General features: G+C 36.2%; 1 protein-coding gene across 1 annotated transcript in view; it reads left to right on the top strand.

Annotated features, from left to right (window-relative positions):
* LOC123565412 (cofilin/actin-depolymerizing factor homolog) overlaps window positions 1–20,887 on the top strand; it is a 307,889-nt gene extending 287,002 nt beyond the window's left edge. The window contains exons 2-4 of the mRNA XM_053550611.1: window positions 12,874–13,009; window positions 13,367–13,490; window positions 17,624–20,887. Coding sequence (XP_053406586.1) covers window positions 12,874–13,009; window positions 13,367–13,490; window positions 17,624–17,789 — 426 coding nt within the window. The 3' untranslated portion in view covers window positions 17,790–20,887. The remainder of the gene's footprint in view (window positions 1–12,873; window positions 13,010–13,366; window positions 13,491–17,623) is intronic.
* Window positions 20,888–21,721: the final 834 nt, after the last annotated feature.

The following is a 21,721-nucleotide window of genomic DNA, read 5'->3' as shown; positions in this document are numbered from 1 at the left end:
CCTAAACCACCAATTTTGATGAAACTTCACAGATGATCCTTGGATGGCCTTCTTTAAAAACTGTTCAAAGAATTGAATTCTGTACAGAACTCTGGTTGCCTGGCAGACCCTGGGGTGAAAAGAGGCCCTGCCACGGAGGTCTCAAGTTTTACAAACACTTATATCGGAAAAAACTTAAAAAATCTTCTGGCCTGAAACTGGAAGGCCTAGGCTTTTGATATTTGGTATGTTGCATTGCCTTGTGGTCCTCTACCAAAATTGTTCAAGTTATGCCCCAGGGGTGAATAGAGGCCCTACCCTGTCTGGGGGTCCCAAATTTAACATAAAATTATATAGGGGAAAAATACAAATCTTCTTGTCTTTAAGTTCAAGGCCTAGACCTTTGATATTTGGTATGTAGCATTACCTGGTGGATCTCAAACATAATTGTTTAAATTTTGCCCCTTTGGTGGAAAGAGGCGTTGCCCGGGGGGTCACTTGTTACATGAGTTATATACTTCAAAAAATATCAGATCATGTTTCCTACACTGTTTAATTATAATTACCTGATGACCCCAATGGATTAGGGGTAACTTGACTGTCACGGTGGGGAAACCAAGAATGCAACGTCATCAAAAACCAGCGCAAATGAGCTGACCACACACAAATTTACGCCGATTCAGGTGAGAAAAGTCTTGTAACTTTTTTATTAATGCAACTTTCGACTCGAGATAAAGAGCACCGTACCCGGCCTGGAGTATACTATTCTGCGGTGGTGTTCCATCTTGTATATATAGCTTGTTTTTTTCCCGAAAATGCGAACATTTGGCAAAGAGGGCATGAGCAGTACCACACTTTTGTCTAAAAAAGTGAGTTTTGATCGTATTTTCGTGAAATGAAGAAATATTTGACGCTCATTTAATATCAGTGACTAGCATAATACTCAACTATGTTTTATATGCTGTTTTCAAGGATATCCGACGATAGAGGCTGTATTTTTCAATTGATCTTCATGAATTTTGGTCAGGAAAATTACCTTAATGAAATCTAGGCCAAGTTTGAAAGTGGGTCATCTGGGGTCAAAAACTAGATCACTAGGTCAAATCAAAGAAAAACATTGTGTATGGGATAGAAGCTGTATTTTTCAATTGATCTTCTTGATATTTAGTCAGAATAATTGTCTTGATACAATCTAGGTCAAGTTCGAATACGGGCCGTCGGGGGTCAAAAACTAGATCACAAGGTCAAGTAGGATATCTCGTTATCAGTCTGAGATAAGTGAAAAATGTAAACATTTTCATATACATGGCTATAACTATGGGAACTCTGATTCTGTTTTCATTTAAAAATGCAAAAGGAATTATTCACCAAAAATCACTAGTGAGGCGCATATGTACGTCACTGCTTACTATCTTATTCACAAATCAATTGAAGAGTAATTCGTCTCCATGTCATATAGCACTAAGCTTGTTTGGTTTTTATTCCGAATCTTTGCCTGTTACTTTTGTCTGTTAGTACTTTATGAAGCTTCAAGCTACCGTAAACAATACATAAGTTACTGTCGCCAGCTCATTTTTATGTTTAATGAACGTTCTTGTGGTTAAAATTCATCAGTAGTCAAAGAAAATTACGAAATCACATATTTTTATGAAGTAACATAGGAAGTTATTTTTTTATCAAAAGATACAATTTTTTTCAGTCTCCTTTGGTATCATTCATCATTTAAAATGATGTCTCAACAATGGTGATACGTTATGCCAAAGAATATGGTAATGTTTCTGCCGTTTCTGTGTAAAATAAACCTTCACACATGCATGTTCGTAAATTATATAACTATTATGCTTGGTCACAAGATGAGTCATGCTGTTAATTCGGGTTACATTTTATACCATATCAGCGTGGAAAACCTTACTCTAGAGTGTATATAACAGATTGATACATGCGTTACCGTATCGTAGAAATATCACTGCACAATTTAATTCATTTTTAGCTCACCTGAGCAATGCTCAGGTGAGTTTTTCTGATCGCTCGATGTCCGGCGTCTGTCGTCCGTCGTCTGTCGTCTGTCGTCTGTCAACATTTAGCTTGTGTATGCGATAGAGGCTGTATTTTTCAATTAATCTTCATGAATGTTGGTCAGAATGATTACCTTGATGAAATCTAGGCCGAGTTCAAAAATGGGTCATCTGGGATCAAAAACTAGGTCACTAGGTCAAATCAAAGAAAAACCTTGTGTATGATGATAACCTTGATAAAATCTAGGCCGAGTTCGAAAATGGGTCATCTCGGGTCAAAAACTAGGTCACTAGGTCAAATCAAAGAAAAACCTTGTGTATGCGATAGAGGCTGTATTTTTAGCTCACCTGAGCAATGCTCAGGTGAGATTTTGTGATCGCTCAATGTCCGGCGTCTGTCTGTCGTCTGTCTGTCGTCTGTCAACATTTAGCTTGTGTATGCAATAGAGGCTGTATTTTTCAACTGATCTTCATGAAAATTGGTCAGAATGATTACCTTGATGAAATCTAGGCCGAGTTCAAAAATGGGTCATCTGGGATCAAAAACTAGGTCACTAGGTCAAATCAAAGAAAAACCTTGTGTATGCAATAGAGACTGTTTTTTTTTCAGTTAATCTTCATGAAATTTGGTCAGAATAATTACCTTGATGAAATCTAGGCCGAGTTCGAAAATGGGTCATCTGGGGTCAAAAACTAGGTCATTAGGTCAAATCAAAGAAAAACCTTGTGTATGCAATAGAGGCTGTATTTTTCAATTAATCTTCATGAATTTTGGTCAGAATGATTACCTTGATGAAATCTAGGCCAAGTTCAAATATGGGTCATCTTGGGTCAAAAAGTAGGTCACTAGGTCAAATCAAAGAAAAACCTTGTGTATGCGATAGAGGCTGTATTTTTCAATTAATCTTCATGAATTTTGGTCAGAATGATTACCTTGATGAAATCTAGGCCAAGTTCAAATATGGGTCATCTTGGGTCAAAAAGTAGGTCACTAGGTCAAATCAAAGAAAAACCTTGTGTATGCGATAGAGGCTGTATTTTTCAATAAATCTTCATGAATTTTGGCCAGAATGATTACCTTGATGAAATCTAGGCCGAGTTTGAAAATGGGTCATCTTGGGTCAAAAACTAGGTCACTAGGTCAAATCAAAGAAAAACCTTGTGTATGCGATAGAGGCTGTACTTTTCAATTAATCTTCATGAATTTTGGTCAGAATGATTGCCTTGATGAAATTTAGATCAAGTTCGAATATGGGTCATCTGGGGTCAAAAACTAGGTCACTAGGTCAAATCAATGAAAAGCTTGAATATGCGATAGAGGCTGTATTTTTCAATTGATCTTCCTGAAATTAGTCAAATGGTAACCTTAATGAAGTCTAGGCTGAATTTGAAAATGGGTCATCTGGGTCAAAAAGTAGGTCACTAGGTCAAATCAAAGAAAAACCTTGTGTATGCGATAGAGGCATGTATTTTTCAATTGATCTTCATGAGATTTGGTCAGAATGATAGCCTTGATGAAATCTAGGTCAAGTTCGATTATGGGTCATCTTGGTTCAAAAACTAGGTCTCTAGGTCGAATCAAAGAAAATACTTACTAAATAAATATTTTTTTCCATGAAATCACTAGGTCAAAAATGTTTACTCTGTTTAAAATGTTGTGTTATGGTGTGTTTCTCAGGTGAGCAACCTAGGGCCATCTTGGCCCTCTTGTTCAATTAATCTTCATGAATATTGGTCAGAATGATTACCTTGATGAAATCTAGGCCGAGTTCGAAAATGGGTCATCTGGGGTCAAAAACTAGGTCACTAGGTCAAATCAAAGAAAAACCTTGTGTATGCGATAGAGGCTGTATTTTTCAATTGGTCTTCATGAATATAGGTCAGAATGATTGCCTTGATGAAATCTAGGCTGAGTTCGAAAATGGGTCATCTCAGGTCAAAAACTAGGTCACTAGGTCAAATCAAAGAAAAACCTTGTGTATGCGATAGAGGTTGTATTTTTCAATTATTCTTCATGAATATTGGTCAGAATGATAACCTTGATGAGATCTAGGCCGAGTTCGAAAATGGGTCATCTGGGGTCAAAAACTAGGTCACTAGGTCAAATCAAAGAAAAACCTTGTGTATGCGATAGAGGCTGTATTTTTCAATTGATCTTCATGAATTTTGGTCAGAATGATTACCTTGATAAAATCTAGGCCAAGTTTGAAAATGGGTCATCTGGGGTCAAAAACTAGGTCACTAGGTCAAATCAAGGAAAAACCTTGTGTATGCGATAGAGGCTGTATTTTTCAATTGATCTTCATGAATTTTGGTCAGAATGATAACCTTGATAATATCAAGGCCGAGTTCGAAAATGGGTCATCTGGGGTCAAAAACTAGGCCACTAGGTCAAATCAAAGAAACACCTTGTGTATGCAATAGAGGCTGTATTTTTCAACTGATCTTCATGAAATTTAGCCAGAATGATTACCTTGATAAAATCTAGGCTGAGTTCGAAAATGGGTCATCTGGGGTCAAAAACTAGGTCACTAGGTCAAATCGAAGAAAAACATTGTGTATGCAATAGAGGATGTATTTTTCAATTGATCTTCATGAAATTTGGTCAGAGTGATTGCCTTGATGAAATCTAGGTCGAGTTTGAATATGGGTCATCTGAGGTCAAAAACTAGGTCAATAGGTCAAATTAAAGAAAAATCTTGTGTATGCCATAGAGACTGTTTTTTTCAATTGATTTTTATGAAATTTGGTCGAAATTTTGTCAGAGTGATTACCTTGATGAAATCTAGGCCAAGTTCGAAAATGGGACACCCGGGGTCAAAAACTAGGTCACTAGGTCAAATCAAGGAAAAACCTTATGTATGCGATAGAGGCTGTATTTTTCATTTTATCTTCATGAATTTTGGTCAGAATGATTACCTTGATGAAATCTAGGCCGAGTTTGAAAATGGGTTATCTGGGGTTAAAAAGTAGGTCACTAGGTCAAATCAAAGAAAACCCTTGTGTATGCGATAGAGGCTGTATTTTTCAACTGATCTTCATGAAATTTTGTCAGAATGATAACCTTGATGAAATCTAGACCAATTTTGAAAATGGGTCATCTGGGGTCGAAAACTAGGTCACTAGGTCAAATCAAAGAAAACGTTTTGTATGCGATAGAGGCTGTATTTTTTAATCGAGGTTGATGAAATTTAGAATTGTTGCCTTGATCAAATCTAGGTCAAATTCCAATATAGGTCATCTTAGCTCAAAAACTAGGTCACTAGGTCAAATTGAAGAAAATACTTGTTTACACTTAAGAGACCACATTTTTTATCCAATCTTAATGAAAATTGGTCAGAATATTTGTTTCCATGAAATCACTATGTCAAACATGTTTACACTGTTATGGTGTGTTTATCAGGTGAGCGACCTAGGGCCATCTTGGCCCTCTTGTTTTGGAATGCTCTTAAAGACGAAGTTCATTGTCATATTTGGGAGCTGATTACCCTTTAGGTAACAAATATCTATCTATGTATATTCTTTATGAGCATCAAAGGAGGAAATGATACATACGTGGTCGATACATACGTTACTGAAATATTTAAAACTAACTCCTACGTCAGCATACGTCATCAGTGACGCAGGGTTTCATGTTTACAAGCTTTATAGGCCGCCAACTTTTAATTTTGATAAACTTTTATCACGCTACACATTGTAAACAAATTCAGTTTTGTTAATTGTATGCTATAGATATGATAAGAGAATAATATCACACCATAATAAATTTTCATATCTAATATTTTTAAATATAAAATATGCTTATTATTTTCAAATGAAATCATTACATAGCTCTATATATTAATGTATATAAAGGTAAAGATACAGCTGACGAATACGAGTGATACATACGTAACCAGTAGTAACGTATGTATAATTTCAAATAAAAAGCATTTCTTTTTTTGTGGCATTCGTAATGTAGTAATAAAATTATTTGAATATCATGTTCGGAATATACAGGATATGAATAGATAGAAAAGTATTTTCGCATTATATGTTTAATTTTGAACGAGTGCCATTATTTATCTCCAAAGTTAATTTGTCAATGTAATTCAAGTTCCATTTGATCTGTAATTCATTTACATCAATCTTAATGCTTCAATTCATTCGTACAGGATGGATTTTATATCGTTTCTTAGAATTTTTACGATTACATAACGCATATTCTTATTTTTGTACAGCAGGAGTTTACATGCCAGTGTAATTGTGCAGTAAAGTATGTATTTGCTTTGAAAAAAAAACTATTTGTTGTCGCGATATTGTTTATTCTACTTTTCTGCAATTCACATGATATGCATAACTGCCTCGATAGTGTTTAAACATCTAAATATATTTTCTTTATCATAGATGATTGAATTCAAATGAGAATACACTATTGCCCCATTAACAGTAATACAAAATTTAATGTTATCGAAACATATTCAAAGGGCATATAGAAGATATTATTAAATTAACGAAAAGTGGTGTCGGTAAATACATTGTATATGCATAGTTTACTTAACTGGTACATACGCTACCTTGAGCATACTCATCGATTTTGTGTTATGTATGATGAAAATATGATAGAATGTTCTCAAAGTTGTGAGAATGACTGTAAATATTCAAGGATTTTTCCTTCAGACAAAACTATTGTTTGTATTACGTTTAAATTACATAGAAAAAAGAAAAACTAGTTTAGTTCACCCTGAATGTTTAAATAAAATTTGGTTTCTATTTATCTTGTTAGTTTGATATACGAAGTCGGATTGTATAATCAGTATGTTGTTTAAATGCTGGTATATTTTCAGCTATTCTACTAAACATACTGACACAGTCAAGCGCGCAACTGTTCCCGAAAACACTTTGTTTTTTAAACACTGGTGTAGTCACGTATGTATTTTGAAAACCCTAAAGGAAAAAGTGGTGATATTTTTTAATGTATCATAACTTTCTTCAGAGAAAATTTTCATGGTTGATTTTTTTTGTGTGTTTAATCTAGGTATGTTTTATTTTGGAAATGAAAGCATCTCTCTTGTATACCTCAAAATTATTTTTACGACCTATATGCGCCTCATTGGTGATTTTTGGGTGTACTTCCCCAAAAAAAAGCTTTTAAAATGTTTGAATTATTATATACCATTAGGAGAAAGGTTTGTGGAAAATAAGGTGTAGTCCTTTTTATAAAAAGATGTTAGGATTAGTGTTTTCAAATCATAATATTAAGATTTAGATTTTTTTTATAAAGCTTATGGAACTAGATGTGTTGATAAACGTATTTTATGATGCTGCTTTCACCCCTGAAATTAACATGTATGCTTTATCACATAGTGGGAACTCTAAAAACAATAGAAGCATAAGCACCACTTGTCAAAACATAAATGTAAAAGTACATAGTGTAAACCCACCTATACCAAATAGAAATTTATAGGTAGTTAAATGATGGCGAGGGAAACTATATTAAATACATGCTAAACTTTTGGCTTTCATTACATCGCGTGTCTGATAGACAGGCGGGTACCTTTTAAATCTTACTACATTGAGCAAGAGATAGTTATAAATGATCACAAAAATATTATTGTAACAGAATTTTACTTGATTGTCTCTGAAAAGAGCGAAGAAAAAGTCGCTTGAAGAAGTGAACTGCACTTTATCCTCTTATTTTCGTACACTGTTCCTTGCCATCAGACAAAAAAACTGTGTAATTTTAAATTATGACTTTTAATCGGCTTGAGACTAACCATGATGGAAATATATATTGAAATTTTACTTCTAATCAGAAAAATAGCTCACAACTATTTGAATAATTAGGAAAAAAAGACCATTTTTTGCTAATCGCAGTATTCCTTATCCCGTGTTTAGCGGAGGATTTTTCATCTATTCAAATCCAATAACCAGCATTCCAGACAAACTACAGTACTGTTTCCAAAGTTAAAGGTACCGATAGATAGAGAAAACAGTGGAGCAGGTTGATAGCCATGTTTCATGGTCTAGAAATCCTTTGGGCTTCAACAGTTAAGTTCTTTCAATTTTGCTCACATCCTCTGATGTAACCCTTCGGGCGTATATTGCCCCGCTTGGCGGCGCTCTTTTTCTATTTTGTGGTACTTACGTATTGACATTTGCTTTCCCTTGAGTGGAAGATGTTCTCATATTTTGATTTTTGTCCAGCCAGCTTGCGGTGAACTTGACATAGTCGTCAAGATAACTGGCTGGTGTTTGTGCATTTGACGTCGCGGGAGTGTAATAAAGCCGTTACATAAAAATGATAATACACTAGTATAATAAAGCTTTGACGTCAACGTCGTTTACAATATAGGAGACGTTGGTCAGATTGACTTGTTTATAATAAAGACAGTAGAATGTTTTTATGTTTCGGCAGGAAAAGCTAACATGTGATAAAAAAAAATTACATTTGTGATTTTCCACATTGATAAAATGCTTGACAGAGCCTCGCATTTTATTATTTTTATTCAACTCGTTTAATAAATTCAATATGAAAAGCCACTCGTGTAATATTCTCTATATATAAATGCTGACTGCTGCAGACTAAGCCAGTAGGGAAACTGGATTGCCTGACAGCTTGGAAAACAAAAGATGACCCAAAGAGTTCATAAGTGCTTGAAGACTGATATAGAATTGCAGGCAGTAACTAGGCTGATATAAAAGCTGGCTAATGTTGCCATTGCTTCAAGTAAAGGTATAGAAGTCAAGAGGGCACACGGATAGGTTTATAATGACATAAAACGGGTCTTCCATCAAATATGAAAGAGCAAACATTGCCGGTGCGAGAGATGAACTTAACAAAGTTGTGTAAACATACTTCAGTGTCGTAAAACCTGAGAGGAAATGATGTTGCTATGATGTTGTGATTGTGCTCAAACACGACCACTCAAATGCTTGAAATACAAGAAAAAAACAACCCCAGATGCCTTTAGGAAAAAGGAAGGCGTTAAAACTGCCTGCAGTTTTTCAGCATTACTTTTCATTGCATTTAAAAGGCAGTTTTTTTAGCAGTGATTGTCTTCAAACGCCTGAATTTACATATTTAATAAAAAATTTAGTGAGAAAATGCCGTATAATTTGCCGAAATATGTAAATGAGCTAAGAAGTATAATAATGTCACAAAAAACTGCAAAATAATTGCAGGGTCAGTTTTAAGCAGTTAAATGACATCACAAAATATTGAGAAAAAAAAAACAACACAACTACATTTCTTGTTTCAACGATTTAAATGACATTACAGCAAGAACAAACTCGAGAAGAACTGTTAAACATTTGAAATTTTGAACATGCATGAACATGTCCAAGGGGAGTAAATCATTTTTACCTTCTTTTTAATATTAAACTGTCTGTGATGATTTTGTTTGTTTTGGGTTTAACGCCGTTTTTCAACAGTATTTCAGTCATATAACAGCGGGCAGTTAAGCTAACCAGTGTTCCTGGATTCTGTACCAGTACAAACTTGTTCTCCGCAAGTAACTGCCAACTTCCCCACAAGTGACATGAATCAGAGGTGGAGGACTAATGATTTCAGACACAATGTCGTTTATCAAATAGTCACGGAGAACATACGCCCAGCCCGAGGATCGAACTCACGACTCCGCGATCCGTAGACCGACGCTCTACCTACTGAGCTAAGCGGGCGGGTCTGTGATGATTTTCCGTCATGATTTAACCATGTATAAAATTAACAATGAGCTGAATTCCTATTTAAATGCAAAGCCTTGGATTCATTTATACAAGTTATGAACTAGGTTTTGTCCTTTATCATTTAAATCTTTTGAATTTGCACATTTTCACCAGTTTCCATGAAATGCCTATAAATCCATCCAGTCTGTGCATGATTTTCACACTTTAATCGTGCTTTATTAGAAAACTCCAGTTGTTATCAGTTATTTACCTATTTGTGCATCATTTTGTGTTAAACATTGTACATTTTGTATTTTGGCAGTTGTATCCATTTTTGCTCACCTGAGCCAAAGGCTCATGGCGAGCTTTTGTGATCGCTCAATGTCCGTCGTGTGTCGTGTGACCATCAACATTTTCAAAAAAAAAATCCTCCTTGAAAATCACTGGACAGAACTTCACCAAACTTCACCGGAATGATCCTTGGGTGGTCCCCTTTCATTTTTTTTTCAAAGAATTTAACTCCATGCAGAACTCTGGTTGCCATGGCAACTGAAAGAAAAATCTTCTTGTCCAGAACCGCAAGATGTAGAGCCTTGATATTTGGCATGTGACATGTTATGGTCCTCTATCAAGGCTGTTCAAATTTTGCCCCTGTGATGAAAAGAGGCTCCACCTCGGGGATCACAAGTTTTACGTAGACTTATATAGGAAAAAAACTTTGAAAATCTTCTTGTCTAAAACCGCAAGACCTAGACCTTTGATATTTGGTTTATAGCATTGCCTTGTGGTCCTCTACCAAAATTGTTCAAATTATGCCCCTGGGATGAAAAGAGGCCCCGCCCCGGGGGGCCCTCAAGCTTTAGATAGACTTATATAGGAAATTTTTTTTTAAAATCTTCTTATCTGAAACTACAAGACCTAGGCCTTTGATATTTTGTATGTAGCATTGCCTTGTGGTCCTCTATAAAGATTGTTCAAATTATGCCCCTGGGGTGAAAAGAGGCCCCGTATCGGGGGTCCCAGGTTTTACATAGACTTATATAGGAGAAAACTTTTAAAATCTTCTTGTCTGAAACTGCAAGGCCTAGGCTTTTGATTTTGGTGTGTTGCATTGCCTTGTGATCCTCTGCCAAAATTGTTCAAATTATTACCCTGGGGTGAAAGAGGCCCTGCCCCGGGACCCCCAAGTTTAACATAGACTTATATAGGGAAAAAATAAAAATCTTATTGTCTGAAAGTTCAAGGCCTAGGCCTTTGATATTTGGTATGTATCATTGCCTAAAGTGTGGACCTCTAACAGGATTGACCCTGGGGTCACTTGTTATATGAGTTATACAGGAAAAAATACATCAAAAATTATCAGATCATATTTCCTAGACTGTTTAATTATTAACCTGAGTTATAAGATTGCGGTATGTCGTTGGTCGGGCGGGCGGGCGGATGGGCGGCGGCGTCAAACTGGTGTTTCCGGTCAATAACTTTTGTTTCCGTAAAGATATTTGAATAAAACTTGGTATGTATGTAGCTTATATCAAGACAAAGGCTGGAATTGATTTTGGGGTTTCTGGGGTCAAGGTCAAGGTCACTGTTACTTAAAATAGAAAAAGGGTTTCTGGTCACTAACTTAACTTAGGAATGAGCTATCATGATGAAACTTGGTGTATATAAAACTTATATAAAGTTGTAGCTTGGGATTGATTTTGGGGTTTCTAGGATCAAGGTAATGGTCATTGCTACTAAAAATAGGGTTAGGGTTTAGGGTTAGGGTTGTGCTTTAAAGTGGTGCACTGTGATTCAGTATACTTCTTTATGCCCCCAAAGGGAGGCATATTAGTTTTCAACTGTCCGTCCGTTAGTTTGTTCGTTCGTTCGTTAGTCACAACGTTAACTTTTTGCATGAAGGCACTTTACTCGCAAACCACTGCACCCAGGACCTTCAAACTTCACATGCTGATATTGCTTATTGAGTACACCACCTCTACTGACTTTGGGGTCACCAGGTCAAAGGTCAAGGTCACAGGGGCCAACGTTAACTTTTTGCATGAAGGCACTTTACTCGCGAACCACTTCACCCAGGACCTTCAAACTTCACATGCTGATAGTAATTATTGAGTACACCACCCCTACTGATTTTAGGGTCACCAGGTCAAAGGTCAAGGTCACAGGGGCCAATGTTAACTTTTTGCATGAAGGCACTTTACTCGCGAACCACTGCACTCAGGACCTTCAAACTTCACATGCTGATAGAACTTATTGAGTACACCACCCCTACTGACTTTGGGGTCACCAGGTCAAAAGTCAAGGTCACAGGTGCCAACGTTAGCTTTTTGCATGAAGGCACTTTACTCGCGAACCACTGCACCCAGGACCTTCAAACTTCACATGCTGATAGTACTTATTGTGTACACCACCCCTACTAACGTTGGGGTCACCAGGTCAAAGGTCAAGGTCATAGGGGCCAACGTTAATTTTTTGCATGAAGGCACTTTTCTTGCGAACCACTTCATCCAGGACCTTCAAACTTTACATGCTGATAGTACTTTATGAGTACACCAACCCTACTGACTTTGGGGTCACCATGTCAAAGGTCAAGGTCACAGGGGCCAACGTTAGCTTTTTGCATGAAGGCACTTTACATGCAAACCACTTCATTCAGGACCTTCAAACTTCACATGCTGATAGTACTTATTGAGTACATCACCCCTACTGACTTTGGGGTCACCAGGTCAAAGGTCAAGATGCTGCGGGGGCATTTGTCACCATAAGTGACAGCTCTTGTTATTCTTATGAAAAACGTTGAAAACCTGGTTTCGTGGCATTGCCGCGTTTCTTGCATTTACCTGTTGTACCAAAGTGATTACGTGTCACCTTATTGTAACCTTTACCTACTGACCTATTTTCTTGTTTTTTGAGATACAGCCTTGAAATTTGGATGACATGCACAGTTTTGCATACCGATCTTAAAACTGACTTTCAGTTTCCAATACCATTTGAAACATGTGGCTCATATAACTCAGATGAGCGATTTAGGGCAATCATGACCCTCTTGTTACATTTTCACATGCTTTAGTTTAATCTTCAGGAGAATGAGTGTTTTAAGAATATTATATTTGAGAATTTGGACTTGATTGAAGAAAAGGTTGACTGAAGTAGGTAGCTGACAGCATGAAGATGATCCGTAGTTTCTTATTACTACTACTTGTATCACGTAACGTTTTATGTGTATTTTCAGTCTTCGGGAATCAAGGTAAAGGATGAATGCAAGGCAACTTATGAAGAAATGAAGAGTGGACACAAGCACAGCTATGTAATATTCAAAATTGATAAGGACATGAAAAATATAGTAGTAGACTGTGTGGGGAGTCTGGGTATGTGGATACGATGTTAAAAATTTTCTCCATACAGGTATCATCTTAAGAAGTAAAGTTGCGTGCTCTGATTTGATGAGAAAAATATTGAGAGTCATGGGATTAAATACATTTTTACGGTTTTTTTTGTTTGTTTTTTTTATTCTTTTTTTATATGTCGTAGGTTTACTTTCATCTAAGAACTTTGATCTGCCTTACGCCGTACCTAATATTAACATATTAATTAACATGGTTAGGCATTGATGCAACATGATAAGTTTCGGTGCTTGTATACAATTTTTGTAATACAGTTATAAAGCATTATTTTCATGTTTTAATAAGAAGCAGCTTTGAGAATTTATGATTATTAATATTTAGGTGAATCGTACGACAGTTTCTGTGAAAAATTAATTGAAGCTGGTAATAATGCAGAGGGACGATATGCTGTCATCGACTGCGAGTATGCGAAGGCTAAAACTTCCAAACTGGTCTTCATGATGTGGTAAATATGTCTTAAAACATTTTTGTCCACAGATAATATTACAGAATAAAGTGGAAACATACATTAAAAATAAATTGTCATATTGTATATGCATGGTTCAGTATACGATCCTCGTCTACAAAGATTAGCCTATGATAAAAGTACGAATCTTATTAAAAAGGCATTTGCGTAATATAAAAAAGGTTTTATATTGAGCCAAATATTCATTTCCCAACCCGAAGAAGCTTGGGTATATTGGTCGTAACGACAGATTCATTGATAGACTTCCTTGTTCGAGTTGGAAACTCTATTCCCCTTCGATATACGACTCAAATTTCGAGAACTATATGCCCGTGGTCTGTATTTTTACCACTGTTTTAGCTCACCTAGGCAAAAAGTAATCTGGTGAGCTATTGTGATCACTCGCTGTCTGTCCGTCCAGACATTTCTTTAAACGACATCTGCTTTGAAATTGTGTTGCGGAAGTTGATGAAACTTGGCCTGGGTGTTTCAGAGGTTGTCTTCTTTCAAAATTCTTCAAACCGTTCTGCTTGGTTGCATGTATGGCTAAATTAGACAAACCTTCAAACGACGTCTCTTGAACGGCTTATCCAATTTTGAAATAATTTCACACTTGTAATGGTCCTTCAAAGCTTTTGAGATTGTTTAGATTCATAAAAAGCACGGTTGCCACGGGGTGTGGTCATTTATAACAAGGTTATTATGCCCCCTTTGAAGAAGGAGGGGTATAGTTTTGCAGTTGTCGGTCGGTCGGTCTGTCGGTAGTTCGGTCGGTCGGAATGTAGACCAATCCATTTCCGGATGATAACTCAAGAACGCTTGGGCCTAGGATCATGAAAGTTGATAGGAAGTTTCGTCATCACCAGCAGATGACCCCTATTAATTTTGAGATCTGTATGTCAAAGGTCAAGGTCATAGTGACCCTGAATAGTTAAACAGTTTCCAGATGATAACTCAATACAACTTGTTCTTAGAATCATGAAAGCGAATAGGAAGGTTGGTCATGAGCAGCAGATGACTCCTATTGATTTTGACATCAGTATATCAAAGGTCAAGGTCACAGTGACCAGGAACAGTAAAATGGTTTCCGGACAATAACTCAAGAACGCTTGTGCCTAGTGTCAGGAAAATTAATAGTAAGGTTGGTCATAACCAGCAGATGACCCCTGTTGATTGTGACGTCATTTTATCAAACGGTCAAGGTCACAGTGACCCTTAACAGTTAAACGGTTTCCGGATGATAACTCAAGAATGCTTAGGTATTGGGTCATGAAAGTTCACTGTTGATATCGAGGTTGGTCATGACCAGCAGATGACCCCTGTTGATTTTGAGGTCATTAGGTCAAAGGTCAAGGTCACATTGGCCAGGATCAGTTAAACGGTTTCTGAGCTTCTTGTCCAAAACCACAGGGCTTAGGGCTTTGATATTTGGTATGTAATAAAATCTAGTGGTCCTCTACCAAGATTGTTCAGATTATTTCCCTGTAGTCAAATATGGCCCCTACCCGGGGGTCACATGGTTTACATAGACTTAATTTGGGAAAAACCTTGAAAATCCTCTTGTCTAAAACCACTGGGTCTAGGGCTTTGATATTTTGTATATGACATCATCTGGTGGTCCTTTACTAAGATTATTCAAATTATTCCCCTAGGGTCAAATATGGCCCCGCCCCAGGGGTCGCATGGTTCATAATAGACTTATATAGGGAAGAACTTAAAATCTTCATGTCCATAACCTACATCATTCAAATTTGGACCACATGTATAGTTTTCAGTGGCAAAATGAACCGTGACATGAGTTGACCTTGATCTTGACCTAGTGACCTACTTTCACATTTCTGTATCTACAGCCTTCAAATTTGGACCAGATGCAAAGGTTTGTGAACCGAAACAAACTTTGACCTTGTTGTTGACATGTGGCCTATTTTCACATTTCTCAAGCTACAGCCTTCAAATTTGAGCCACGGGCATATTTTTGTGTACTGAAATGAACTTTGATCCTGAGATTGACCTAGTGACCTACTTTCACATTTCTGAAGGTACAGGCTTCGAATTTGGACCACATGCAGTTTTGTGTTCGAAATAAAATTTGACCTTGATATCGACCTAGTGACTTTTCCCATTTTTCAAGCCGCAGCTGTCAAATTTGGACCACATGCACCGTGTTTTGTACTGAAATGAAATTTGACCTTTATTTTGACCTTGAGACCTTGAAATTTGGAACATTCAAAAATGGCTTAGTGGTGATCTCTTGTTAGGTTAATAGGTTAAACGTCAAGATCAGATTGAACCAGAACAGTAGAACTTCTGTTTACAGTGAGCATATAATTTCTGTTCCTTGTGCAATTACTAAATGCATCAAGGGGGCATTTCGTGTTCGACGAGCTACTGTTAGAATTGCAAATGTTATCGGGCAGGCGACGTACACCTTTGGTTTTCGATAAGTAACTTAAGCTAAGAGTGACTGATTTAAATGAAACTTTTTATATAGGTGGCTTGAATAGAGATGGCGTTTAGGATTGCATAAGAAAACACTTTGAACAAGGTCAAGGTTACTGCTACTAGAAATAGAAAAAAAAAACAGTTCCTGCTGATTAACTTTCTTTTGTATTGATGTATTGAAATTAGACTTGGCCTATAAGTAGCTTATAGAAAACAAGGATTATGAATGTGTGTCAAGTCAGTGTCGCTGTTGTCTAGAGCGTCGGGCCAATGCATTTTTTGTACTGTGGAACAGATGTAAAGCGGTTCAAAACCCACTGAGATTTTTTCGCTACTAAAAGTTCCTTTTAATGCAATTGGGTGGAGGTCAAGGCCACAGTTACTAAGACAGATTTTTTCCTCAATGTGATCATTAAATTAGTGGTTTCGGGTGTTTGATTTTAATTGACTTTTTACCAGGTTTTCAAAAAAGTGTATTATTAGATTGGCGAATGTCTTTGCGGGCGAGGGGGGGAGCAGAGGGGTGCAGTCAACGTCAGTGTTTGATTTCCGCACAAAAACATTAGTTTGGAGTGACTTACTCAAATAAAACTTCATATATATGCCTAATTATGTTGCTTTCAAAGAGAATGAGTTTGGAATAGGATATGAGGTCACTAGGGTCAAGATCAAGTTCACTGTTGCTAAAAATAGAAAAATTGGTGTCGGCTCAATAACTTGTATTAAAATTAAAAGTTAAAACTTGGCGTATAGGTAGCTTGTAGAAAAATATAGATTAGGATTTATATGGGGTTAGTACATTCGAGTTCAAGCAAGGTCAGCATAACTTAATTAAGCTTGATACTTAACATAGTAAATTCCACCAGGACTCATTTACCTAGAGTTTTCGTCCAAAAATACTTTTTAAAGTTGTTCCTCGTCAGGCCTAAAAGATTGTTTGTTTCTAGTATCCAAATTTGCTGCGACCCTATATTTTTATATACTTTATGGCATTAGAATTACTGGCTGAATTTTAAAACAATATACACATATGTTTCTTGGTTATAACTCTTTACGGAGATTGTATTTTTAAAACAAATAACCACCACGGGTCATAGTCACGTTCACCTATATGTAAGTAGAGGAATCTTTAAAAATCTTCTTGACTGATATTGTTTCGTAGACATGTTCGCATAACCATCTACTGGAACTGTTCAAGCAAGCGATGCAACTCAGGTGAACGATATAGGGGAATCCCAGCCCTTTTGCTCTCTTTTTTTCTAAACTTACTGCGCCATATGAAAAAAAATAAGAATGAATGAAAAGTACAATACCCGTCGCACCCTAATTCCAAAGTACCAGATGAATCAGAACTCTGTTATAAATTAATACTAGACTCAGTGATTGACCTGCCCAAGGAAGGAAAAAGGAGCCGTTCCATGAGAAAAACAACATAATGGGTTTGCGACCAGCATGGATCCAGACCAGCCTGCGCATCACATGATCCATGCTGTTCGCTTTTAAAGCCTACTGCAATTAGGGAAACCGTTAGCGAACAGCATGGATCCTGACCAGACTGCGCGGATGCGCAGGCTGGTCTGGATCCATGCTGGTCACAAACCCAGTATGTTGATTTTCTCATGGCGCGGCTCAAATGGTGACTCTGGAGTCAATAAAGACACAGTTTGATTCTATGCTTCTTTTTATTACAGGCTCCCAGACAATCAGTTGGGGATTAAACAAAAGATGATCTACTCGTCAAGCAAAAAAGCGTTAAGAGAGAAGCTTCAGGGCATAGGGAAAGAAATGCAATGTAACGATACGGACGATCTCGCATGGTCTAATCTAGTTGAAAAATGTCAGAGCAAATATGACTGAAGCATTTCAAAATGTAGTACTTGTTATCTTTAGGGTGATATGCAAAGTCATTTAAACATGTAACATATTCCATTACTTGCTCATTTATATAAAGCTGACCTAAATGAGATTTTGTGTACTTGCTAGCCAAATAAGTCATGCCAAGTTATTTCAACATTTTTCAGCAAATAAAATTTGTTAGAAGATATGTTGTGTTTAATGAAACCTACACGTCACTATACGACGCAACAATACAAACATCAAAAACATACTATATACGGTAAAGTTAATGGACGGGGTTTTTTTTTTTTTTTTTACTTTTTTATATTTTTTACTGAAAATACTGTTTTCGTTTTCTACACATGCAATACAATCGAATGATGATTAAACTAGAAATAAATTGGTATGGCAAAACTTAAAAACATGTAAGTTTTTATTTGTGAAATGCTGATGGCTTATTTAGAAAACTTTAGAATAGTTTAATATACGGTATTACACATAGACATCCCTTATTTTGCTACTGCAATTGATGTAAAGATTCGTTTATTTAGCTCTCTAGAACCATATTCCGTTGACAACTCCTAACATCCTGCTCACATTTTAAGTCAATGGAATGAAAAAGGGGTAGTGTTTCAGAATGTCCAGGACGTGTGCTCACTGTCCTTAACCTTGACCTTGCTAAATTTCTAAAATGGACTGGTCTGTCATTCACTTTGGAAAATACCATTCATTATTCGAAGGTATGTTCGCTGAAAATTTACTGGCTGAATACCATGATCACCCTGTACGAATCTTGTCGGCACTGGTCCCAACGGCAGAATCACTTACCCCCTGCGGGCTAAAGGTCATGTGACAGATATTTACAACGATGGAACGCAGGTCCTGGTTCCTACCAGAGCAGAACATTGCACTTTTTCATTCCTTTGAAAACAACATTAATGTACAATTTTCAGAAAAGTGGTCTGGGTAGTCAGAGGAATAGAGTCTGGGTGTTGTGCTTAAATTTTTTTCTTGTGTAATGAATATATGTTACAATACATGGAAATGAGATTTTAACTGTAGGAATTAATAGTAGATGGTATAAACGTGTGTGAGAAAATTGTCTGTACGAAATACCGGTAAAAGTGTTGTTGATTTTAAGTGTAATATTAACAGCTTTGAATAGCCTGTAAACAGTTTAATGGTAGCAAGTTAGAGATACTTGTTGTATCAGGCAAAATCTATAATACAGATAGTATTCTGGCTTAGTAGATATTTTTTTTTACATTTTGGTAACAGTCTCCTATATCACGAATACTTCTTCAGTATAAGTGAAATTGACATGGGCTAGTTATCTCATTAACAGTTAATTTGTATGTTGTTACCTCAGTATGGTTAGTGTTAAGGAACATATCACCCATAATTTACACGTTTAGTTTGAAAATCCTGTGTATGCTTGCTAGGCTTAGTGAATAAAATGAAAATTGTGTGTAATTTAGTATTATTATTATCATACTTTAATTAAACAAAAAACAAGTATGTCAGAATACAGATCAATTTACCACGAATGTGTGCAGTGACTTGAAAATGTGACATTTGATATTCTTTTTCTTTGGAGGTTGTGTTTAGTAATTGAAGTTTTTGTAGTAATAAATTTAGGAACTATAAGTGAAATTCTAAAAGGTTTTTAATGTTTTTGAACTCTTTTGCCTAAAATAATACTAGTATACGATAAATACTGTGTTTAGCTCTCGTCCTGCTGCATGTTCTCTTCTAGTCAGTTGTAGAATAAAATGAGAACTTCGATCAGTTGCCTAATGTTGTTAGGTACAGTAAAGATTTAGACACAATAGAAAAAAAAATGAAAAAAAGACAACAAAGAATTGAATGAACTTGAATGTTAAAATAAAATGCTGATATAACATTTGTATATCATTTGTAAATAGACTATAATGCCAAAGTTCTGTATAGAATGTGCATGTATTAGTTGATTGTTGTACACGTATGAACTGTGAATGTAATTTACCATTTAGAAATTGTTCAATTTACACATTTCATCAATTTATACATGAAATGTGAAGTTTTTTTTTATAAAATCTTATTTATAAATGATGAAAGCAGGTTGATATTTTACTAGATCAGATTTAAGATAGACATATTGCTGCATAAAAATTCATATTTGTACAAAGTGAAATATATCGTCAAAAAATTTAGCAATAAAAACAGTTCGGGTCATTTTTAGCTAATTTGAAACAAATGTTAGTATTAGTGGATGGTTCTTTGTCCATAGTTTTTATTTCTACTAGGATTCTGGTATAGACTTTTCTCAAGTTTTGTGAAATGGTTTTATTTGAATAAACTAAGAGACCGGCAGAATTTAAAATGAAAAGAAACCTTCAAACGAGTTGTCACGAAATACTTGGTAGATTCAGCATACTTTTCTCAAGTTTGTTCTTTGTCAGTATGCCATTGGATGGACTTTCTCGACCATTTCAGATGGTTCCGCTTTACTACTTCTTTCTTGTACGTGTCATTTCTGTCATATATTTTAAATTATTTTTCGTATTGATTAGGAACTGGTTCCTGACACGATACAATTTGTCTTAACATTTCCAGGGTCAGTGCCAAGTGATCGGCTTGGGGTCGTCTTGCGGTTAGTTTGGTCTAAATTTTCATTCACGAAATCACATTATGGTTTGTCGGAGAGGTAAGAGAGAGCATTTGTTCGGACATGACTTGTTAAACCTTCAAGTAGATTGAGCCTCTGCTTCATTAAAATGGAGGTAAATAGATATAGTTGGATAGCATGTTATCATACCAGGAACCTATTTGGGAAACTGTCCATGGCCGAACTACATCAATTGTTATTCTTTCAGAAAATATAGCTTGTACAGATGTACACACATATTTTCGAAGTAGACATAATCACCAAGACAAAAGAGGTATTAGGAAAATTTAACGAACCTGTAGGACGATTTTTCTGTTTACAGAATCAGTAATGTATGCTGTCATGGTAATTTTGATGTGAAATGAATATAATGGAACATTTTTGATGCATGACTACACATTTCGCAACTCCATTGCTATGAATTGAAGTATGGAAATTATTAAATTTGTTCAATTAAAACAATAACAACTTCTGTAATAGTTGTTTTTCATTGTATTTCTCCGAACACGTTTTTATTAGCCCACCATCATCAGCTGGTGGGCTATTCAAACCACTCTGCGTCCGTCGTCCGTCCGTCCTTCCGTACGTCCGTTAACAAATTTCTCGTTATCGCATCTCCTCAGAAACTACTGGGGGGATTTTGACCAAACTTTGTCAGAATGATGTATTGGTACCCTAATTGTGTCCCTCTGAAAATCAGACTGGTTCAACAAATTTTGAGTGAGTTATGGCCCTTTGCTTATTTTTTAAATTTACATAGATTTATTTAGGGAAAAACTTTGAAAATCTTCTTGTCCAAAACCACAGGGCCTAGGACTTTGATATTTGGTATATAGCATCATCTAGCGGTTCTCTACCAAGATTGTCCAAATTATTTCCCTAGGGCAAAATATGGCCCCGCCCCAGGAGACACATGGTTGAATTATATAGACTTATATAGGGAAAAACTTAAAAAAATCTTCTTGTCATAACCTACAACATTCAAATTTGGACCTTATGTATAGTTTTGAGTGGCTAGATGAACCTTGACATGAGTTGACATTGATCTTGACCTAGTGACCTACTTTCACATTTCTCAAGCTACAGCCTTCAAATTTGGACCACGTGCATAGTTTTGTGTACCGAAATGAACTTTGACCTTGATTTTGACCCAATGACCTACTTTCACATTTTTCAAGCTAAGCCTTTAAATTTGGACCACGTGCATAGTTTTGTGTTCTGAAATGAAATTTGACCTTGATTTTGACCTAATGACCTACTTTCACATTTCTCAAGCTACCGCCTTCAAATTTGGACCACATGCATA

This window comes from Mercenaria mercenaria, chromosome 1 (assembly GCF_021730395.1).
Source record: "Mercenaria mercenaria strain notata chromosome 1, MADL_Memer_1, whole genome shotgun sequence".
Taxonomy (NCBI): Eukaryota; Metazoa; Mollusca; class Bivalvia; order Venerida; family Veneridae; genus Mercenaria; species Mercenaria mercenaria.
This window is presented reverse-complemented; position numbering and strand designations above follow the sequence as displayed.